Source organism: Heteronotia binoei, chromosome 21, assembly GCF_032191835.1.
Source record: "Heteronotia binoei isolate CCM8104 ecotype False Entrance Well chromosome 21, APGP_CSIRO_Hbin_v1, whole genome shotgun sequence".
Taxonomy (NCBI): Eukaryota; Metazoa; Chordata; class Lepidosauria; order Squamata; family Gekkonidae; genus Heteronotia; species Heteronotia binoei.
The window spans coordinates 5,784,580-5,807,025 of NC_083243.1; the positions used below are offsets into that span (position 1 = coordinate 5,784,580).

The window sequence follows — 22,446 nt, forward strand, 5'->3', positions numbered from 1 at the left end:
ATATTTGGGGTTAAAAAAAATCCTTGTATTTTCCCAGCAAGCCCTACTCCCCTCCTGGCAGCCTGAATGACATCTGCCTCACTGCAAAGAAAAAAAGTTCTCGGACTACAAAAATTAGCCCTGAATTCAAACTAACATTTATTTGCGTAGGTTACTGATTAGTCGCATTCTCCATACAGTGTGCCCAAAATGGCTTTCGGCATAACCGATGAAACAGTAAAAATACATTATGAACATGTGTTTCTCCGTAGTGCTACTAATTAGCAAGCGCATATTCCTTAACTGCTTGTACCAGTTCCACAGTGGCTTGTATACAGAGTCTTGCTTTGTCTTAACAGAAGGTAAGGTTTTCCTCTAGAAATTTGACACGTTCCGATGCTTTCAGGCTTGTGATCCTGGACTGTCTTTTGGAAGCGGTGCAGCTGGTTCAACACTTAGAAGAAGAGCCCTGCTGGACCAGACCAATAGTCCCATCTAGTCCAGCATCCCGTCTCACACAGTGGACAGCCAGTTCCTCTGGAGGGCCAACAACAGGGCAGGGAGGCTGAGGCCTTCCTAAGAACATCAGAAGAGACCTGCTGGATCAGACCAGTGAGAGTCCATCCAGTCTGGCCTCTTGTCTCACACAGTGACCAGCCAGTTCCTCTGGAGGGTCAACAACAGGGCAGAGAGCTGAGGCCTTCCCCCGAGAAGAACATCAGAAGAGCCCTGCTGGATCAGACCAGGGAGGGTCCATCTAGTCCAGCCTCCTGTCTCACACAGTGGCCAGCCAGTTCCTCTGGAGGGCCAGCAGCAGGGCAGGGAGGCCGAGGCCTTCATAACAACATCAGAAGAGCCCTGTTGGATCAGACCAGGGAGGGTCCATCCAGTCCAGCCTCCTGTCTCACACAGTGGCCAAGCAGTTCCTCTGGAGGGCCAGCAGCAGGATATAGAGGCAGAGGCCTTCCCCTGATGTTGATTCCTGACTCTGGGATTCAGAGGCTTAGTTTGTGAGCCAGTTTGGTGAAGTGCTTAAGTGTGCGGACTCTTATTTTGGAGAACCGGGTTTGATTCCCCACTCCGCCACTTTTGCAGCTGCTGGAATGGCCTTGGGTCAGCCATAGCTATCTCAGGAGTTGTCCTTGAAAGGGCACCTGCTGTGAGAGCCCTCTCAGACCCACCCACATCACAGGGTGTCTGTTGTGGGGGGAGAAGATATAGAAGATTGTAAGCCACTACGAGTCTCTGATTCAGAGAGAAGGGTGGAGTATAAATCTGCAGTTTTCTTCTTCTTCTTAGTGCCTCTGAATATGGAGGTTTTCCATGAATACATGGAATTCATGTCAAGTCTGTGTAAAACTCTGGTCAAGTCTGTATCTAACTTTGGTTCAGGAGAAAGGCACCCTGGGTAGAGCCACACTGTATTCCATTGCTGCTAGCTTGAACTCTCCTTACCCTCCTTTCCTTTGTTATGTAGTTCTGCTTTGAAATGGGAATATGTGAACATTTTATCTGCGCCTTCTCAGGCCTAGCTCAGGGGGAGTCTGGAGCCGGCGACGCTCAAGGCCAAAGCAGGCCTGAGAACGAAATAGTAACATCAATGTGTGAATGTACCCTGCATAGTTCCCCTCCCTAAAGAATCCCTATGAAGTGTACCTTATATGATTGCATTCTACTGTATGATCTTTAGTCTTTCAATACTAATCTAGCCGAGAACAACAGCATCAATAAACTAGTCACTTTGTATTCACTGCCACAGTAGGTGGCGGCGGCTATAAGCATAGGCAGCTTCAAGAGGGGATTGGATCAACATATGGAGCGGAGGTCCATCAGTGACTATTAGCCACAGCATATTGTTGGAACTCTCTCTCTGGGGCAGTGATGCTCTGTATTCTTAGTGCTTGGGAGGGGCAACAGTGGGAGGGCTTCTGGTGTCCTGGCTCCACAGGTTGACCTCCTGATGGCACCTGGGTTTTTTGGCCACTGTGACACAGAGTGTTGGACTTGATGGGCCATTGGCCTGATCCAACATAGCTTCTCTTATGTTATTATGTCTGGGGCAGTGATGCTCTTTATTCTTGGTGCTTGGGAGGGGCACAGTGGGAGGGCTTCTTGTGTTCTGGCCCCACTGATGGACTTCCTGATGGCACCTGGGTTTTTTGGCCACTGTGTGACATGAAGTGTTGGACTGGAGGGGCCATTGGCCTGATCCAACATGGCTTCTCTCATGTTCTTAGGTCTGGGGCAGTGATGCTCTGCATTCTTGATGCTTGGGCAGGGGCGCAACAGTGGGAGGGCTTCTAGTGTCCTGGCCCCACTGATGAACCTCCTGATGGCACCTGGGGTTTTTGGCCATTGTGTGACACAAAATGTTGGACTGGATGGGCCATTGGCCTGATCCAACATGGCTTCTCTGATGAGAGCTAGTTTGGTGTAGTGGTTAAGTGTGCGGACTCTTATCTGGGAGAACCGGGTTTGATTCCCCACTCCTCCACTTGCACCTGCTAGCATGGCCTTGGGTCAGCCATAGCTCTGGCAGAGGTTGTCCTTGAAAGGGCAGCTGCTGTGAGAGCCCCCGCCAGCCCCACCCACCTCACAGGGTGTCTGTTGTGGGGGAGGAAGGTAAAGGAGATGGTGAGCCGCTCTGAGACTCTTCGGAGTGGAGGGCGGGATATCAATCCAATATCTTCATCTACCTCACAGGGTGTCTGTTGTGGGGGAGGAAGGGAAAGGAGATTGTGAGCCGCTCTGAGACTCTTCGGAGTGGAGGGCGGGATATAAATCCACTATCTTCTTCTTCTTCTCTTATGTTCTTAGGGGCAGTGATGTTCTGTATTCTTGGTGCTTGGGGCGGGGGGCAACAGTGGGAGGGCTTCTAGTGTCCTGGCCCCACGGATGGACCTCCTGATGGCACCTGGTTTTTTTTGGCCACTGTGTGACACCAAGTGTTGGACTGGATGGGCCATTGGCCTGATCCAACATGGCTTCTCTGATGTTCTTATGTTCCTCAGCCACCATGGCTAATAGCTACTGATAGAATTGTCCTCCTTCAGTCTATCTAGCCCTCTTTTAAAGCCATCTGCGCCTGTGGGTATATCACTATGTGGGCAAAGGATTCATTCACTCATTGTTTGAAGAATCAACTCCTTTTGTCCATCCTATATATGCTGCCTGTCGGCTTCATTGGATGCCCTCAAGTTCCAGTATTTTTGCGGGTGGGGGGGAAGTAAACTTTAAGATTGATGGAACGTGGTGGTGAAACCTATTTGAAGCAGGGCTCGCCGTTTTAACGCCTTGGCTGCCTTTTACCTTAGAAGCCTAAAGAGATTTATGCTTTGCGGTCCATTTGCCACCCCTGCAACAGTGGGCTGTGAATCTCTTGTCTTTCTGCCCACGGAGTTCTGTGTAATTAGGAACAGTACATATCCCAGTGCTAGAACAAACTGGTTCAGAAAAGTGCATGTCTCCTTAGCACATTTCATTTTGTTCGAGAGGGACAGGGCGATAATTTTATATACCTAGAACGGTGGTTATAGCGGCAATTTGAAGGCACGATGGAGCCATAAACAAGAAGATCTGGTTGGAAGTCTCTTGTTTCAGAAATCTATATCCTGCGTTTCTGCACATGGTCTCCAAGGAAACTCACAACTGGAATTAAAACCAGGCGAAATAGAACAGAACGGTGGACTTTGTCCAACAAACGGTGGTTGGAATTCAAGGAATGAGGCTTTTCTGCCTCTCTCTGCTCCTAGTAACTTCCTGCAGTGCTACCCCTAGATTTCAAGAACCCTTAAAAACCTAGAAAAATAAAGACAGCATTGCTGTGACAAGTAAAATAAATCATTAAAGAGCATGTTTGGTGCAGTAGTTAAGTGTACGGACTCTTATCTAGGAGAGCTGGGTTTGATTACCCACTTCTCCACTTGCAGGTGCTGGAATGGCCTTGGGTCAGCCAGAGCTCTCTTATTTGGGAGAACCGGGTTTGATTCCCCACTCCTCCACTTGCACCTGCTGGAATGGCCTTGGGTCAGCCAGAGCTCTCTTATCTGGGAGAACCAGGTTGGATTCCCCACTCCTCCCCTTGCAGCTGCTGGAATGGCCTTCGGTCAGCCAGAGCTCTCTTATCTGGGAGAACTGGGTTTGATTCCCCACTCCTCCACTTGCACCTGCTGAAATGGCCTTGGGTCAGCCAGAGCTCTCTTATCTGGGAGAACCAGGTTGGATTCCCCACTCCTCCCCTTGCAGGTGCTGGAATGGCCTTGGGTCAGCCAGAGCTCTCTTATTTGGGAGAACCGGGTTGGATTCCCCACTCCTCCCCTTGCAGGTGCTGGAATGGCCTTGGGTCAGCCATAGCTCTCTTATCTGGGAGAACCGGGCTTGATCCCCCCTCCTCCACTTGCAGCTGCTGGAATGGCCTTGGGTCAGCCAAAGCTCTCTTATCTGGGAGAACCAGGTTGGATTCCCCACTCCTCCCCTTGCAGCTGCTGGAATGGCCTTCGGTCAGCCAGAGCTCTCTTATCTGGGAGAACCGGGTTTGATTCCCCACTCCTCCACTTGCACCTGCTGAAATGGCCTTGGGTCAGCCAGAGCTCTCTTATCTGGGAGAACCAGGTTGGATTCCCCACTCCTCCCCTTGCAGGTGCTGGAATGGCCTTGGGTCAGCCAGAACTCTCTTATTTGGGAGAACCGGGTTGGATTCCCCACTCCTCCACTTGCACCTGCTGGAATGGCCTTGGGTCAGCCAAAGCTCTCTTATCTGGGAGAACCGGGTTTGATTCCCCACTCCTCCACTTACAGCTGCTGGAATGGCCTTGGGTCAGCCAGAGCTCTCTTATCTGGGAGAACTGGGTTTGATTCCCCACTCCTCCACTTGCAGCTGCTGGAATGGCCTTGGGTCAGCCAGAGCTCTGGCAGAGGTTGTCCTTGAAAAGGTAGCTGCTGTGAGAGCCCTCTCAGCCCCACCCACCTCACAGGGTGTCTGTTGTGCGGGAGGTAGATAAAGGAGATTGTGAGCCACACTTAAACTCTGAGATTCGGAGTGGAGGGCGGGATATAATTCCAATATCATCTTCTTCATGTGGGAAAGGCATTCTACAGTTCGGGTGACACTGCAGGAAAGCCCCCGGCTTGTGATCTACAAGATCTACAAGCAGCAGTTGCTGGGGGAACATTCCCACCTCCCTCTTGGGCTGTAAACCACTGAGCCCCTCACCCCCCTAATTTTTTGTTCCTGAGGAACAAAGGACCCTTATGGAACAGCACAAGGGCCCAAAAACAGGTGTGGCCAAACTTGCTTAACATTAGAGCCACGTAGAACAGACATCAGACGTTTAAGAGCCACGACATGAACATCAGATGTTTGAGAGCTATAAGAGAAGGAAGGAAGGAAGGAAGGAAGGAAGGAAGGAAGGAAGGAAGGAAGGAAGGAAGGAAGGAAGGAAGGACAAACTTGCTTAACGTAAGAGCCACATAGAATCAACATCAGATGTTTGAGAGTCACAAGACATGAACATCAGATAGATGGAAAGAAGGAAGGAAGGAAGGAAGGAAGGAAGGAAAATAGAATGGAGGAGGAAGGAGAGGTGGAAAGAAAGCAACTTTAACGTCAAAAGCATTCTCCAAGCTGGCTGATGGGGTAGCAGGGACTTCAAGAGCCACACAATACGTGTGAAAGAGCCACGTGTGGCTCCTGAGCAGCATTTTGGCCACCCCTGGTCTAAAAATCTCTGCAGTGGTGATACAACTGCAAGCCACCTCTTTGAAAAATATCTTAACCTCACTATGTTTTGCCTCATGACTTCCAGACATTCAAGTGTGCATGTACACAGAGAGAGAGAGATAAATAAAAAAGAGGGCCTGCAGTAGCAGTGGGATTTGAAGAAGACAACATTGGATTTATATCCCACCCTACACTCCGAATCTCAGAGTCTCAGAGCGGCTCACGATCTCCTTTCCCTTCCTCCCCCACAACAGACACCCTGTGAGGTGGGTGGGGCTGGAGAGGGCTCTCACAGCAGCTGCCCTTTCAAGGACAGAGTCTCAGAGCAGCTCACAATGTCCTTTACCTTCCTCCCCCACAACGGACACCCTGTGAGGTGGGTGGGGCTGAGAGGGCTCTCACAGCAGCTGCCCTTTCAAGGACAACCTCTGCCAGAGCTATGGCTGACCCAAGGCCATTCCAGCAGGTGCAAGTGGAGGAGTGGAGAATCAAACCCGGTTCTCCCAGACAAGAGCCAGCACACTTCACCATGACACCAAAAGAAGAAGACGACGACATTGGATTTATATTCTGCCCTCCACTCAGCGTCTCAGAGCGGCTCACAATCTCCTTTCCCTTCTTCCCCCACAACAGACACCCTTTGAAGTGGGTGGGGCTGAGAGGGCTCTCACAGCAGTTGCCCTTTTAAGGACAGAGTCTCAGAGCAGCTCACAATCTCGTTTCCCTTCCTCCCCCACAACAGACACACTGTGAGGTGAGTGGGGCTGGGGAGGGCTCTCTCAGCAGCTGCCCTTTCAAGGACAACCTCTGCCAGAGCTATGGCTCACCTAAGGCCATCCCAGCAGCTGCAAGTGGAGGAGTGGGGAATTAAACCCGGTTCTCCCAGATAAGAGAGCTCTGGCTGACCCAAGGCCATTCCAGCAGCAGCAAGTGGAGGAGTGGGGAATCAAACCTGGTTCTCCCAGATAAGAGTCCGCACACTTAACCACTACACCAAACTGGCTCTCAAGAGAGAGAGAGAGAGCCCTCCCTTCCCTGGTGGAAGTACCTTTCTGTCAGTGGAAATGGATGATACGATGTGTAAGGTAGCCCCCCCTTTAACTTGTCAAATTGGAGGCACTAGGAAGATTAGTAGGAGATTTCAGAGCACAGTCAAATCCATGCAGGAGCAGGAGGTAATCGTACATCTTGGCCCCGGGTGTATTTTAAGTGGAAAATATACTGCAATTTTTCAATTTAGAAATGTGATTTTATATCCTAGGCTGGTATGAAGATGGAATATTCCACGTCAGCGCTTTTGGATTCCCACCTACGGAGTCTTCTGCTACCACTAGGTAAAAAATGACAACCAGCTCGATGCTGAAGAGTAGAAGCCCATCGGCTTTCTGTTTGTGTAGCTGTCAGGTGGGAGTTCCCCGTGGGCCCTCCCTACCATAGGGAAAGATGTAGCTGTGTATCCTTTGGAGAGTGGCTACGGCCCAGTGGCAGGAGCACGTGCTTGGCATGCAGAAGGTGCCCGGTTCAATTCCAGGCATCCCCAGTTGAAAGGACCAGGCAGGAGGTGATGGGAGAGACCTTTCTCTGCCTGAGATCTTGGAGAGCTGCTGCCGGTCTTAATAGACAGTACTGTGATGGACCAAAGGTCTGATTCAGGATAAGAAGAAGAAGATATTGGATTTATACCCCACCCTCCACTCTGAATCTCAGAGCAGTCACAATCTTCTTTAGCTTCTTCCCCCACAATAGACACCCTGTGAGGTGGGTGGGGCTGGAGAGGGCTCTCACAGCAGCTGCCCTTTCAAGGACAGAGTCTCAGAGTGGCCTGCAATCTCCTTTCCCTTCCTCCCCCACAACAGACACCCTGTGAGGTGGGTGGGGCTGGAGAGGGCTCTCACAGCAGCTGCCCTTTCAAGGACAGAGTCTCAGAGCGGCCTACAATCTCCTTTCCCTTCCTCCCCCACAACAGTGATATACCGAGTCCGGTACAAGGTGCTGGTTATCACCTTTAAAGCCCTATATGGCTTGGGACCTGTCTACCTGAAGGACCGTCTCTCCCCGCATGTTCCCCAGAGAGTACTGAGGTCGGGATCACAAAACTTCCTTACTGTCCCTGGGCCGAAAGAAGCCCGCTTGAAAGCCACAAGAGAAAGGGCCTTCTCTGTTATGGCCCCTACATGGTGGAATCAGCTACCGGAAGAGTTCAGTTCCGCAGGGCCTGTAAAACAACCCTCTTCCGGTTAGCCTACACCTAGCTTGAGAATTTTAATGCAACCTGCCAGATCTCTGTATATATTGGAATATTTATTAATTTTTATGGTTTTATCTGTTTTATCTGTTTTAAAGTTATTCCCTTACATGTTTAAATATTGTTTAATTTATGTTGCATCTAATGTTGGAAGCCGCCCTGAGCCACTTGTGGGAAGGGCGGGATATAAATTCTAAATAAATAAATAAAAAAAAAAACAGACACCCTGTGAGGTGGGTGGGGCTGGAGAGGGCTCTCACAGAAGCTGCCCTTTCAAGGACAGAGGCTCAGAGCGGCCTGCAATCTCCTTTCCCTTCCTCCCCCACAACAGACACCCTGTGAGGTGGGTGGGGCTGGAGAGGGCTCTCACAGCAGCTGCCCTTTCAAGGACAGAGTCTCAGAGTGGCCTGCAATCTCCTTTCCCTTCCTCCCCCACAACAGACACCCTGTGAGGTGGGTGGGGCTGGAGAGGGCTCTCACAGCAGCTGCCCTTTCAAGGACAGAGGCTCAGAGCGGCCTACAATCTCCTTTCCCTTCCTCCCCCACAACAGACACCCTGTGATGTGGGTATGCCTGAGAGAGCTCTCCCAGAAGCTGCCCTTTCAAGGACAGAGTCTCAGAGCGGCCTGCAATCTCCTTTCCCTTCCTCCTCCACAACAGACACCCTCTGAGGTGGGTGGGGCTGAGAGCTCTGACAGAAGCTGCCCTTTCAAGGATAGCTCTGTGAGACCTACAGCTGACCCAAGGCCATCCCTGCAGCTGCGAGTGGAGGAGTGGGGAATCAAACCCGGTTCTCCCAGATAAGAGAGCTCTGGCTGACCCAAGGCCATCCCTGCAGCTGCGAGTGGAGGAGTGGGGAATCAAACCCGGTTCTCCCAGATAAGAGAGCTCTGGCTGACCCAAGGCCATCTCTGTAGCTGCGAGTGGAGGAGTGGGGAATCAAACCTGGTTCTCCCAGATAAAGAGTCCATGCACTTAACCATGACGCCACAATGGCTCTCTATGGTGCTACTGGACTCGAATCTAACTGAGAACATCGTTTTGGAATAAAAATGTACTTACGTGGAGCCTGCTTGTCTTTGCTTTTCATTTCTGCAGGGCATATTATGGAAACACAAACTTTTTTGGAGGGCCTTCTTCGACCTCTGTAAAAGCTTCTGCAAAACTGAAACAGTTGGAGGAAGAGAACGAAGACGCCATGTTCGTATTCCTTTCCGACGTTTGGCTGGACCAAGCGGAAGTGTTGGAGAAACTTCGGATCATGTTTTCAGGTAGCTCTGTTTCCTATGAGAAAAGGCACTTGGTGGGACTCTTTAGCTCAGAAACAGAGGAGAGGTACGCGATTGACATTCATCAAGTTATAAATGACACATAGAAATCTTTTTTACCTCTGTCATAATGTCAAAACTTGGGGTTATTCAACGAAACTAACTGGCAATAAGGTCAGAAGAAAGGAAAGCTGTAATAATGTCCACTAACTTTGCCAGTTTGGTGCAGACTCTTATCTGGGAGAACCGGGTTTGATTCCCCACTCCTCCACCTACAGCTGCTGGAATGGCCTTGAGTCAGCCAGAGCTCTCGCAGGAGTTGTTGTTGAGCTGCTGTGAAAGCTCTCTCAGCCCCACCCACCTCACAGGGTGTCTGTTGTGGGGGGAGAAGATCTAGGAGACTGTAAGCCACTCTGAGTCTCTGATTCAGGGAGAAGGGCGGGGTATAAATCTGCAGTCTTCTTTTTGAAAAAGAATTAAACAAGGGAGAGATTGTGGCTCCGTGGCAGAGCATCTGCTCGGCATGCAGAAGGTCCCTGCTTCCGTCCCTGTCATCTCCAGCTAAAATCTCCAGGCTTATGAGAGTCCAGAGATTGACAGGCAGTCTGAGTAGGCAGTACTGACTGTGATGGACCCAGGATCGGATTCACAGAATCGCAGAGTCGGAAGGAGCAACACAGGCAATCTAATAGTCCAACCGCCTGCTCAGTGCAGAATCAGCCTAGAGCAGGGGTGGCCAAACTGGCTCACATAAGAGCCACATAGAATAAATGTCTGATGTTTGAGAGTGACAAGGAGATGAAGAAGAAGAAGGGAAAGGAGATTGTGAGCCGCTCTGAGACTCTTCGGAGTAGAGGGCAGGATATAAATCCAATATCTTCATCTACCTCACAGGGTGTCTGTTGTGGGGGGGGAGGGAAAGGAGATTGTGAGCCGCTCTGAGACTCTTCGGAGTGGAGGGCAGGATATAAATCCAATATCTTCATCTACCTCACAGGGGGTCTGTTGTGAGGGAGGAAGGGAAAGGAGATTGTGAGCCGCTCTGAGACTCTTTGGAGTGGAGGGCGGGATATAAATCCAATATCTTCAACTACCTCACAGGGGGTCTGTTGTGGGGGAGGAAGGGAAAGGAGATTGTGAGCCGCTCTGAGACTCTTTGGAGTGGAGGGCGGGATACAAATCCAGTATCTTCATCTACCTCACAGGGTGTCTGTTGTGGGGGAGGAAGGGAAAGGAGATTGTGAGCCGCTCTGAGACTCTTCGGAGTGGAGGGCGGGATATAAATCCAATATCTTCAACTACCTCACAGGGGGTCTGTTGTGGGGGAGGAAGGGAAAGGAGATTGTGAGCCGCTCTGAGACTCTTCGGAGTGGAGGGCGGGATATAAATCCAATATCTTCATCTACCTCACAGGGTGTCTGTTGTGGGGGAGGGAGGGAAAGGAGATTGTGAGCCGCTCTGAGACTCTTCGGAGTAGAGGGCAGGATATAAATCCAATATCATCATCTTCTTCTTTGTAACAGCAAGAATCAAAAGCACGCCTCTCTATTCCAACCTTGTGGCATTAACAGTCCTTGTTTCCCCATCCAGGTTACTCCTCGATGCCTCCGACTTGTTTTTTCTTCTGTGGGAACTTTTCTTCCGCCCCGTATGGAAAAAATCAGATTCAGTCACTGAAAGGTACTTGACGTCAGGCGCTGCATTGGGTTTACAACAGGCAGCATTGAAATTTTTGGGAGCTTACACCTAAACGGGCTGTGTGACCTGTCGCCACTCCGTTTCAAGGCCCCTGCGTCTCTGGATGGCTTCTTGCACTGGCGGAAGGCACTGTTCTTAGCTGAGCCGAGTGAGAGGAAGAGAGATGGGGAAAGCTTGTCCTGACTAGAGGTCCAAAATGGAAATGGGTTGTGAACTACGGCTAGTTTGTATGAATGGAGTTTACACAACGGGAGAGCCAGCTGTAGTGTAGTGGGCAAAAGTGGTGGGCTCTAATCTGGAGAACCGAGTTTTGTTTCCCCACTCCTCCCCTTGAAACCCGCTGGGTGACCTTGGGTCAATCCTAGTTCTCTCAGAGGTGTTCTCTCGAGAGCAGTTCTCCAAAGAGCTCTCTCAGCCTCACCCACCTCACAGGGTGAGGAGTGGAAGGGAAAGGAAATTGTAGGCCGCTCTGAGTGAAGAACGGGGTATAAAGCCAATTTCTCCTTCTTTGCTGGAGGAATGTTTCCAGCGAAAGGACGGAAATGGCTAGACCAGAGCCAAAACCCCTTCCTCTAGCAAATCTGAGTTTATATTCCTTCAGCTATCATAAAAATATTTACAGATGATGTATATAGCAGAGATCCACTGGAAATTTGAGTGGCAGTGCAGATTTTTGAAAACGTTGCTTTGTCAGCAGCCTGCCACCACTGCAGAAGAGTTTTGGAAGGGACGGTGCAGCAACCAAATTTTGTTTGGCTCCGCCTCCGGTGGCAGCCATTTTGAGGTTGTGCCCGCCACTCTGTGTCAGAATGACAAAGGCAGGGCTTTTTTTTGTAGCAGGAACTTCTTTGCATTATTAGACCATACACTTCTGATGTAGCTAATCATGCAAGAGCTTAGAGGGCTCTTAGTGGAGCGCCTACTGCAAGCTCCAGAAGGATGGGCTACATCAGGAGTGTGTGGCCCAGGGGTGGAATTCTAGCATGAGCTCCTTTGCATATTGGGCCACGCCCCCCTGATGCAGCCAATCCTCCAAGAGCTTACAGGGCTCTTAGTACAGGGCCTATTGGAAGCTCTTGGAGGATTGGCTACATCAGGGGTGTCTGGCCTAATGCACAAAGGAGTTCCTACTACCAAAAAAGCTGGCCAATACTGCATTTTAATTAACTCTTCTGAAGATTTTTATTTTATTTTAAAGATTGACACTGTAATATATATATATATATATATATATATATATATATATATATATATATATATATATATATATATATATATATATATATATATATATATATATATCATAAAATGCATTACTTGTTGATTGTATCTGACTTTTAAATTTTAATAAAAGTTATATTTGGGGATGAGGGGAAGAATGCAAAATGTTCCTTTGGGCACAAAAAGATTGGGAGGCCCTTGTATATACTCGATGCAAAAGATATTGATACTTCCATCTGCTGCAAAGCGTGTCAAGATCTCTCACGCCAGATGAGTCTTCAAAGCTGATAGGCTCTTTATTTTTACCTGCTGAACCCTGAGAGATTCAGAAGGAAGAGGGTCTTCTTCCTCTGTTTGGTTTTGCTCTTTTGGGGAGAAAGGAGTCTATATTGCTCTTTTGGGGAGAAAGGAGAGCCAGTTTGGTGTAGTGCTTAAGTGCGTGGACTCTTTATGGGAGAACCGGGTTTGATTCCCCACTCCTCCACTTGCTAGCTGGCCTTGGGTCAGCCATAGCTCTGGCAGAGGTTGTCCTTGAAAGGGCAGCTGCTGGGAGAGCCCTCTCCAGCCCCACCCACCTCACAGGGTGTCTGTTGTGGGGGAGGAAGGGAAAGGAGATTGTGAGCTGCCCTGAGACTCTTCAGAGTGGAGGGCAGGATATAAATCCAATATCTTCTTCTATATTTTTTGTAACATTTGTGTGTGAACCAGCACAGCTGCAGTTTCCGTTCAAAAGATACTAGGAAGGTCCTCGACCAGATCTCTGCAGTATCTTGTTTAGTTACCCTCACAATGCAAAAGAACCCCATGGCGCAGAGTGGTAAAGCTGCAGTACTGCAGTCAGAGCCCTCTGCTCACGACCTGAGTTCGATCCCGGCAGAAGCTGGTTCAGGTAGCTGGCTCCAGGTTGACTCAGCCTTCCATCCTTCTGAGGTCGGTAAAACGAGTCCCCAGCTTGTTGGGGGGAAAGTGTAGAGGACTGGGGAAGGCAATGGCAAATCACCGCGTAAAAAGTCTGCAATGAAAACGTTGTGAAAGCAACGTCACCCCAGAGTCAGAATGGTGCTTGCACAGGGGACTACCTTTTAACAAGCCCCGTGGCGCAGAGTGGTAAAGCTGCAGTACTGCAGTCGGAGCCCTCTCCTCATGACCTGAGTTCGATTCCAGTGGAAGCTGGGTTCAGGTAGCCAGCTCCAGGTTGACTCAGCCTTCCATCTTTCCAAGGTCGGTAAAATGAGTCCCCAGCTTGCTGGGGGGGAAGTGTAGATGACTGAGGAAGGCAATGGCAAACCACCCCATAAAAAGTCTGCCGTGAAAATGTTGTGAAAGCAACATCACCCCTGAGTCGGAAACGACTGGTGCTTGCACAGGGGACTACTTTTACCTTTTTCTTACCTTTTACAATGCAAATACCTGAATCCTCTTGCATTCTGTTGTTGGCCCTCCAGAGGAACTAGTTGACCACTGTGTGAGGCAGGATGCTGGACTAGCTGGACATTTTTTGCACATGTGTTTTAAGGGTTTCTAATCCTCTTGAAGTTATATATATATATATATTTCATCCCTCCCCTCAAAATATAGGATTTTGCAGATTTCGGTTGGTATTCCTGTGGGTAACACCAGATTGGTGAGTTTTTCAGCATCTTCATGATGGAGTACCAAAAGGAGATGGGCAGGCAGAATTCAGGACGGGTCAAAGCTCCTTTGGCTAGAGTAGCTGGAATAAAATGGAGAATTTCTGCAGGAGCTTCTTCTTTCATGAATGGATGGATATCTGCAGACTGACTCTGTGGTTAGGGCAAGAAAAATAGGAGTAACGGTGCAGCTTCGCAGCAAATTTTTGAATATTTTGCCTCTAGGTTCCTTGAAAGCCCTGGCAGACGTAATATGTGAATATCCCAGTATCCATCAGAGGTATGTTTTACATGCATTGTTTATTTGGGGGGGTGGGGGGAATCTGAATGTGAAAGATGTGGGTTACGTTTGACAGTTAGGAAATGGATCGACCTTGCAAAAAGGTTAGTCTCAATAAGATATCCCTTCCTTTGCCTGGACAAAGCTGGGCATGTTTGGCCTGGAAAGGAGGCGGCTGAGAGGTGATAGGATCCCCACCTTCAAGTCCTTGAAGGGCTGTCCTATAGAGGATGGGGTGGAATTGTTTTCTGTGGCCCCGGAAGGTAGGACCAGAACCAACGGGTTGAAATTAAATCAGAAGAGTTTCTGGCTCGACATTAGGAAGAACTTCCTGACCGTTAGAGCGATTCCTCAGTGGAACAGGCTTCCTCCTTGGGAGGTGGTGGGCTCTCCTTCCTGGGAGGTTTTGAAACAGAGGCTAGATGGCCATCTGACAGCAATGAAGATCCTGTGAACTTAGGGGGAGGTGTTTGTGGGTTTGAAAAACGGTTTCAAAGGTTAAATAACAATCTTTTGAATTCTTTTTTATTGTTACAACACTCAAGTCATCACATTTTAACATGCAGATTCTTTGTGGGACTTTTTAGAAGGTCCTTTAAAGGTTTTTCTAGATGACTAAAATGTTCCGCTCAATGGCTGTAATAATAAACTGAACCGAACACTCAGACATTATACTAAAGACAGTGTTTGTCTTGAACTCTCTGCAGCAGTCGCTTTGTGTTCATTCCTGGCCCCGAAGACCCTGGCCCCGGCTGCGTTTTGCCAAGGTATGTCTGCAGCATCTCTCTCTTGGCTTGACTTCGCGAACGAAGATTTAAGAAGGGTGCAGTAGTCCACGTCTGCTGCAGGCTCGCTGGTGGCTGACAAGACCAATGCGGGACAGGCAGATCCGGCCACAGTGGCTGCAGGGAAAAGTCTGATTTGGGGCTGGTGCTGTAGCAGTGCGATTCTTCCTCAATGGGGTTGGTGCTGTAGCAGTGCGATTCTTCCTCAAATTCTGCAGCATATCACTTAGAAATCAGACTCTTTCATTGAGAAATGCTGCTGTGAGGATGCTGGGGAATTTTCCCTTTTTATTCTCTTATATTACATAGCCACTTTTTCTTACCACCGTTTCTCAAAACAGGATTTATTCTCCCAGCATCTAATACACGAAACGCAGAGTTAGTGTTCCATAAACCACTGATAAAGCTTTATTTTTCTCTGTACTCAAGCTGCTTATAGAAAAGGCAAAACAATTTCCAGTTATAGAGAACAAAACTGATAACCTTTTTTGTTTTTGTACCTGCTAGAATCTAAGTCTGCTGAGCGTTTCAGAGGCTAAGTCTCAGTGGCTCGCAGATTTTCGAAGCGCTATAAGCATTATCTAAGCAATAAGCAATTAGTGAGTTTCGAAGTGCTTCGAAAAGTTTTAAGTGCTTCAAACAGTGTATGAGTGATTTTTTTCTTTTCTTATAAAGTTTGCAAGATGACACTAAATTGTTCAGGGTGGTGAGAACCAGAGAGGATTGTGAGGCACTCCAAAGGGATCTGTTGAGGCTGGGTGAGTGGGCGTCAACGTGGCAGACCGAGGTTCAATGTGGCCAAGTGCAAAGTAATGCACATTGGGGCCAAGAATCCCAGCTACAAATACAAGTTGATGGGGTGTGAACTGGCAGAGACTGACCAAGAGAGAGATCTTGGGGTCGTGGTAGATAACTCACTGAATATGTCAAGACAGTGTGCGATTGCAATAAAAAAGGCCAACGCCATGCTGGGAATTATTAGGAAGGGAACTGAAAACAAATCAGCCAGTATCATAATGCCCCTGTATAAATTGATGGTGCGGTCTCATTCGGAGTACTGTGTGCAATTCTGGTCACCGCACCTCAAAAAGCATATTATAGCATTGGAAAAAGTGCAGAAAAGGGCAGCTAGAATGATTAAAGGTTTGGAACACTTTCCCTATGAAGAAAGGTTAAAACGCTTGGGACTCTTTAGCTTGGAGAAACGTCGACTGCGGGGTGACATGATAGAGGTTGACAAGATTATGCATGGGATGGAGAAGGTAGAGAAAGAAGTCCTTTTCTCCCTTTCTCACAATACAAGAACTCGTGGGCATTCAATGAAATTGCTGAGCAGTCAGGTTAAAACGGATATAAGGAAGTCCTTCTTCACCCAAAGGGTGATTAACATGTGGAATTCACTGCCACAGGAGGTGGCGGCGGCTACAAGCATAGCCAGCTTCAAGAGGGGGTTTGATAAAAATATGGAGCAGAGGTCCATCAGTGGCTACTAGCCACAGTATATATATGTGTGTGTATGCACACTTACATATTTTGGCCACTGTGTGACACAGAGTGCTGGACTGGATGGGCCACTGGCCTGATCCAACAGGGCTTCTCTTATGTTCTTATGTGACACAGAGTGTTGGAATGGATGGGCCCTTGGCCTGATCCAACAGGGCTTCTCTTATGTTCTTATGTGACACAGAGTGCTGGACTGGATGGGCCACTGGCCTGATCCAACAGGGCTTCTCTTATGTTCTTATGTGACACAGAGTGTTGGACTGGATGGGCCCTTGGCCTGATCCAACAGGGCTTCTCTTATGTTCTTATGTGACACAGAGTGCTGGACTGGATGGGCCACTGGCCTGATCCAACAGGGCTTCTCTTATGTTCTTATGTGACACAGAGTGTTGGACTGGATGGGCCCTTGGCCTGATCCAACAGGGCTTCTCTTATGTTCTTATGTGACACAGAGTGTTGGACTGGATGGGCCATTGGCCTGATCCAAAAGGGCTTCTCTTATGTTCTTAAAGGAGCTAATTTAGAATTTTTCTGCGACAGAGGGTATGCAGACGTGTCTATCACATTCATTGTGCTGCTTTATTTTAGGCCGCCGCTTACTGAAAACATCACCGAGGAATTCAGGGAGCGAGTGCCGTTTTCTGTTTTCACTACAAATCCTTGCAGGTAAATGTGCCTGTTTAATCGGGAAGGAAAACAGGCATTCTTTGGTGGTTGATGCCTTAATACACAAGCAACAGATTGGGTGGGGAGAGTGAGACTCTCGAATTGTGTTGGAAACTCAGATGCACTTATGCCTCCCTAGCAAAAACTTAAGAATAAGATGATGATATTGGATTTATATCCCACCCTCTACTTTGAAGAGTCGCAGAGCGGCTCACAATCTCCTTTCCCTTCCTCCCCCACAACAGACACCCTGTGAGGTGGGTAGGGCTGGAGAGGGCTCTCACAGCAGCTGCCCTTTCGAGGACAGAGTCTCAGAATGGCTCACAATCTCCTTTCCCTTCCTCCCCCACAACAGACACTCTGTGAGGTGGGTGGGGCTGGAGAGGGCTCTCCCAGCAGCTGCCCTTTGAAGGTCAGTCTCAGAGCGCCTCACAATCTCCTTTCCCTTCCTCCCGCACAATAGATGCTCTGTGAGGTGGGTGGGGCTGAGAGGGCTCTCCCAGAAGCTACCCTTTCAAGGACAGAGTCTCAGAGTGGCCCACAATCTCCTTTCCCTTCCTCCCCAACAACAGACGCCCTGTGAGGTGGGTGGGGCTGAGAGGGCTCTCACATCAGCTGCCCTTTCGAGGACAGAGTCTAAGAGCAGCTCATAATCTCCTTTCCCTTCCTCCCCCACAACAGACACTCTGTGAGTTGGGTGGGGCTGGAGAGGGCTCTCCCAGCAACTGCCCTTTCAAGGTCAGAGTCTCAGAGCAGCTCACAATCTCCTTTCCCTTCCTCCTTCACAACAGACACACTGTGAGGTGGGTGGGGTAGAGAGAGCTCTCCCAGAAGCTGTCCTTTCAAGGACAGAGTCTCAGAGTGGCCCACAATCTCCTTTCCCTTCCTCCCCCACAACAGTCGCCCTGTGAGGTGGGTGGGGCTGAGAGGCTCTCACATCAGCTGCCCTTTCAAGGACAGAGTCTAAGAGCAGTTCATAATCTCCTTTTCCTTCCTCCCCCACAACAGACACCCTGTGAGGTGGGTGGGGCTGAGAGGCTCTCTCAGAAGGTGCCCTGAGAGAGCTCTCTCAGTCCCACCTGCCTCACAGGGTGTCTGTTGTGAGGGAGGAAGGAAAAGGAGATTGTAGGCTGCTCTGAGACTGTCCTTGAAAGGGCAGCTCCTGAGAGAGCTCTCTCAGCCCCACCCACCTCACAGGGTATCTGTTGTGGGGGAGGAAGATATAAAGGAGATCGTAAGACGCTCTAAGATTCATAATATAGGGGAGGATATAAATCCAGTATCATCTTCTTCTTCTTCTGTTGCCATCTCTGTTGTAGCTTATAAATCTTCCTAATGCAGGATCTCTTCTCCATTTAGCCCAGCACTTGGCACCCTTCTGCTGCTGAATAAATGTCTGTGAATGTCCGGTATCTATTTCATCCTACTTATCCTTTGCATCATCGTTGTTAAGTCTGCATTCACCTGTCCAATATAGGAGGGGTGGCCAACGGTAGCTCTCCAGATGTTTTTTTGCCTACAACTCCCATCAGCCCCAGCCATTGACCATTCTGGCTGGGGCTGATGGGTGTTGAAGGCAAAAAAGCATCTGGAGAGCTACTGTCGGCCACCCCTGCAATATAGAAAGGCTGCTTGGAGAAGGAAGAGGTTAGACTAAGACGTTGAAAGCAGGTGGGCAAATACTCGTGTCTTGCAAATTCGTTGAAATGGCGAAGACAGAGAACTTGTGCTTGTTCTTTTTAGGATTCAGTACTGCACACAGGAAATAATTATCTTCCGAGAAGACCTGGTAAATAAGATGTGCCGGAATTGTGTCCGTTTTCCTAGCGGCGGTATGGACATTCCTAACCATGTAAGGCAAAAAAGAGCCTGGGTGAAATTTTGAGGGCGTTTATTGTAAAGTGTGACTGTTCTGCTGTGTTGTATTCTTAATGGGCTTATTTTAGGTTTAAGTTTATTAATTTATTTGTAATCCAGGACTCTAAAGAGGTTCAGAGAGCCAGTTTGATGTAGTGGTTAAGTGCACGGACTCTTTATCTGGGAGAACCAGGTTGGATTCCCCACTCCTCTACTTGCAGCTGCTGGAATGGCCTTGGGTCAGCCAGAGCTCTCTTATCTGGGAGATCCGGGTTTGATTCTCCACCCCTCCACTTGCAGCTGCTGGAATGGCCTAGGGTCAGTTAGAGCTCTCTTATCTGGAAGAACCAGGTTTGATTCCCCACTCCTCCACTTGCAGCTGCTGGAATGGCCTGTGGTCAGCCATAGCTCTCTTATCTGAGAGAACCAGGTTTGATTCCCCACTCCTTCACTTGTAGCAGCTGGAATGGCCTGGGGTCAGCCAGAGCTCTCTTATCTGGGAGAACCAGGTTTGATTCCCCACTCCTCCACTTGCAGCTGCTGGAATGGCCTAGGGTCAGCCAGAGCTCTCTTATCTGGGAGAACCAGTTTTGATTCCCCACTCCTCCCCTTGCAGCTGCTGGAATGGCCTTGGGTCAGCCACAGCTATCGTAGGAGTTGTCCTTGAAAGGGCAGCTGCTGGGAGAGCCCTCTCAGCCCCACCGACCTCAGAGGGTGTCTGTTGTGGGCGAGGAAGATAAAGAAGATTGTGAGCCGCTCTGAGACTCTGAGATTCGGAGTGGAGAGCGAGATATAAATCCAATATCTTTTTCTTCTTTTTCAGTACATATCATCTGTTCTTGGCATCTTTATGTCCTCAGTGTTCTTTTCCATTTTGGAGCTTATATCAACTTTATGAGAACTCAGTTGACAGGAGAGTGGTGCTCAGAAATGATGTGTGTGGGTGTGAGGAAAGATTGAAACGTTCATCTTCTTCTTTCGGGCCGGAAATTTTTCTTCTATAAAGCCTCCGTCATACTTTCACATATGGATAGATTCTAAGGACAGTGTGCACTGGAACTCTGTGGGAATCCCTACAGAGAACAGTTTTCCCAAACTGATTCTGTTGTAAAGGCCTGTAGCCATTATGCGTGGTGGATGTACCGCTTCCCAAAAGCGTGATCACAGGAAACCTGGGATGCTGTGTCTCCTTGAGGATCAAATCTGGCTCCCAAAAACAAGAGCAGAGTTCCCAATAGTCTGTTCTGGGGTGACCAAACTCGCTCAACATAAGAGCCACATAGAATAAATGTCAGATGTTTGAGAGCCGCAAGACAGGAGGGAGGGAGGCAGGCAGGGTGGGAGGAAGGTGGTGGGAGGGAGGGTGGAAGGGAGGAACATAAGGGAAGCCATGTGGGATCAGGTCAATGGCCCATCCATCACTCTGTGTCACATAAGAACATAAGAGAAGCCATGTTGGATCAGGCCAATGGCCCATCCAGTCCAACACTGTGTCACTTAAGAACATAAGAGAAGCCCTGCTGGACCAGGCCAATAGCCCATCCAGTCCAACACTCTGTGTCACAGAAGAACATAAGAGAAGCCATGTTGGATCAGGCCAATGGCCCATCCACTCCAACACTCTGTGTCACATAAGAACATAAGAGAAGCCCTGCTGGACCAGGCCAATAGCCCATCCAGTCCAACACTCTGTGTCACAGAAGAACATAAGAGAAGCCATGTTGGATCAGGCCAATGGCCCATCCACTCCAACACTCTGTGTCACATAAGAACATAAGAGAAGCCCTGATGGATCAGGCCAATGGCCCATCCAGTCCAACACTCTGTGTCACATAAGAACATAAGAGAAGCCCTGTTGGATCAGGCCAGTGGCCCATCCAGTCCAACACTCTGTGTCACACAGTGACCAAAAAAAATTATATACACACACAAACACACACATATGTATACACTGTGGCTAATAGCCACTGATGGACCTCTGCTCCATATTTTTACCTAACCCCCTCTTGAAGCTGGCTATGCTTGTAGCCGCCGCCACCTCCTGTGGCAGTGAATTCCACATGTTAATCACCCTTTGGGTGAAGAAGGACTTCCTTTTATCCGTTTTAACCCAACTGCTCAGCAATTTCATCGAATGCCCACGAGGAAGAAAGAAAAGAAGGAAGGAAGGAAGGCAAATAGATGTGGGAGGTAGAGATGGAAAGAAAGGAACTTTCACTTTAAATGCATTCTTCAAAAAGAAACAAATGCCTTCTCCAAGCCGGCTGATGGTGTAGTGGGAGCTTTGAGAGCCACACAATATGTGTGAAAGAGCCACGGTTTGCCCACCCCCGTCTGCTACCAGCTCTATCCATCAGATTTAGAACTTGCATGGTGTATCCAGATTGAGTGTTCTTTATTAACCTGTGCAACCAACTGGGCAAAGAGCATTCGTTGACTTCCGCGTGCTTTTTTTCTTTACTTTGTTTTACTTCATTTATAATTTGCCTTTCTCCCCAGTAGAGACCTTATGTCTTACATTTTACCCTCTCCAGTTTATGCTCATAACAGTTCTGAAGTAGGCTAGGCTGAGAGTTTGTGATTAGTCCAAGGTCACCCAGTGAGCTTCCAGAGTGGAAATTTGAACCTGGGTCTTCCAGGTCCTTGTCCAAGAGTGGAAATTTGAACCTGGGTCTTCCAGGTCCTTGTCCAAGAGTGGAAATTTGAACCTGGGTCTTCCAGGTCCTTGTCCAAGAGTGGAAATTTGAACCTGGGTCTTCCAGGTCCTAGTCCAAGAGTGGAAATTAGAACCTGGGTCTTCCAGGTCCTTGTCCAAGAGTGGAAATTTGAACCTGGGTCTTCCAGGTCCTTGTCCAAGAGTGGAAATTTGAACCTGGGTCTTCCAGGTCCTAGACCAAGAGTGGAAATTTGAACCTGGGTCTTCCAGGTCCTTGTCCAAGAGTGGAAATTTGAACCTGGGTCTACCAGGTCCTAGTCCAAGCATTACACCACGCTGGCTCTCAAGGCTTGTTGCTTGCATTCTGGGAAATCTGTTACTGAATTCCTTTGTTCTTCCCCTTGCAGTTTGTAAAGACTATCTTGTCACAAGGCCATCTGTCTCCGCTCCCTCTTTACGTGAGTCCTGTGTACTGGGCCTACGACTACACCTTGAGAACCTACCCTCTGCCAGACGTTATTGTTTTTGCTGACAAATACGACCCATTCACCGTGACCAACACTGATTGCCTCTGCATAAATCCTGTAAGTTTCTTTTAACGGCATATCGAAAGGCATTTCAAATGAACAAAGAGATGCACAGTGCTTATAGAATGTAATTGATCCTGTTTGTAGTGTTCTGCGTGTGTGTGTGAAGTCCTGTCCAGTTGCCAGGGATCGCCTAGGGCAAACTAGGTGATTGCCTAGGGCGCTGACCTTCTAGGGGCACCAAATTAGGCACCCCCCATGTGACTTGGTGATGTTATCAGTGTGGGGAGGGGGAGGCACAAGAAGTTAGGGGGGGAGGGGGGCACAATAAATGTAGTTTAAGTATCAACTTTGACTCGTTCTTGAATGCGTGGACTTGACATTGCCAACGGTGCCAGTTTGGAGCCAGCT

The 22,446-nt window shown here is 48.8% G+C and overlaps 2 protein-coding genes across 3 annotated transcripts in view; one reads left to right on the forward strand and one right to left on the reverse strand.

The window, feature by feature from the left end:
- ATL1 (atlastin GTPase 1) overlaps nucleotides 1-22,446 on the reverse strand; it is a 101,121-nt gene that overhangs the window by 44,643 nt on the left and 34,032 nt on the right. The gene's annotated exons all lie outside the window — the stretch shown is intronic.
- On the forward strand, nucleotides 236-22,107 carry LOC132588821 (DNA polymerase epsilon subunit 2-like). Its single transcript, XM_060261270.1, has 9 exons — nucleotides 236-341; nucleotides 6,960-7,032; nucleotides 9,042-9,214; nucleotides 10,802-10,891; nucleotides 13,987-14,041; nucleotides 14,749-14,808; nucleotides 16,918-16,995; nucleotides 18,739-18,847; nucleotides 21,916-22,107. The coding sequence occupies exons 1-9, from the start codon at nucleotides 236-238 to the stop codon at nucleotides 22,105-22,107; spliced, it is 936 nt and encodes a 311-aa protein (XP_060117253.1).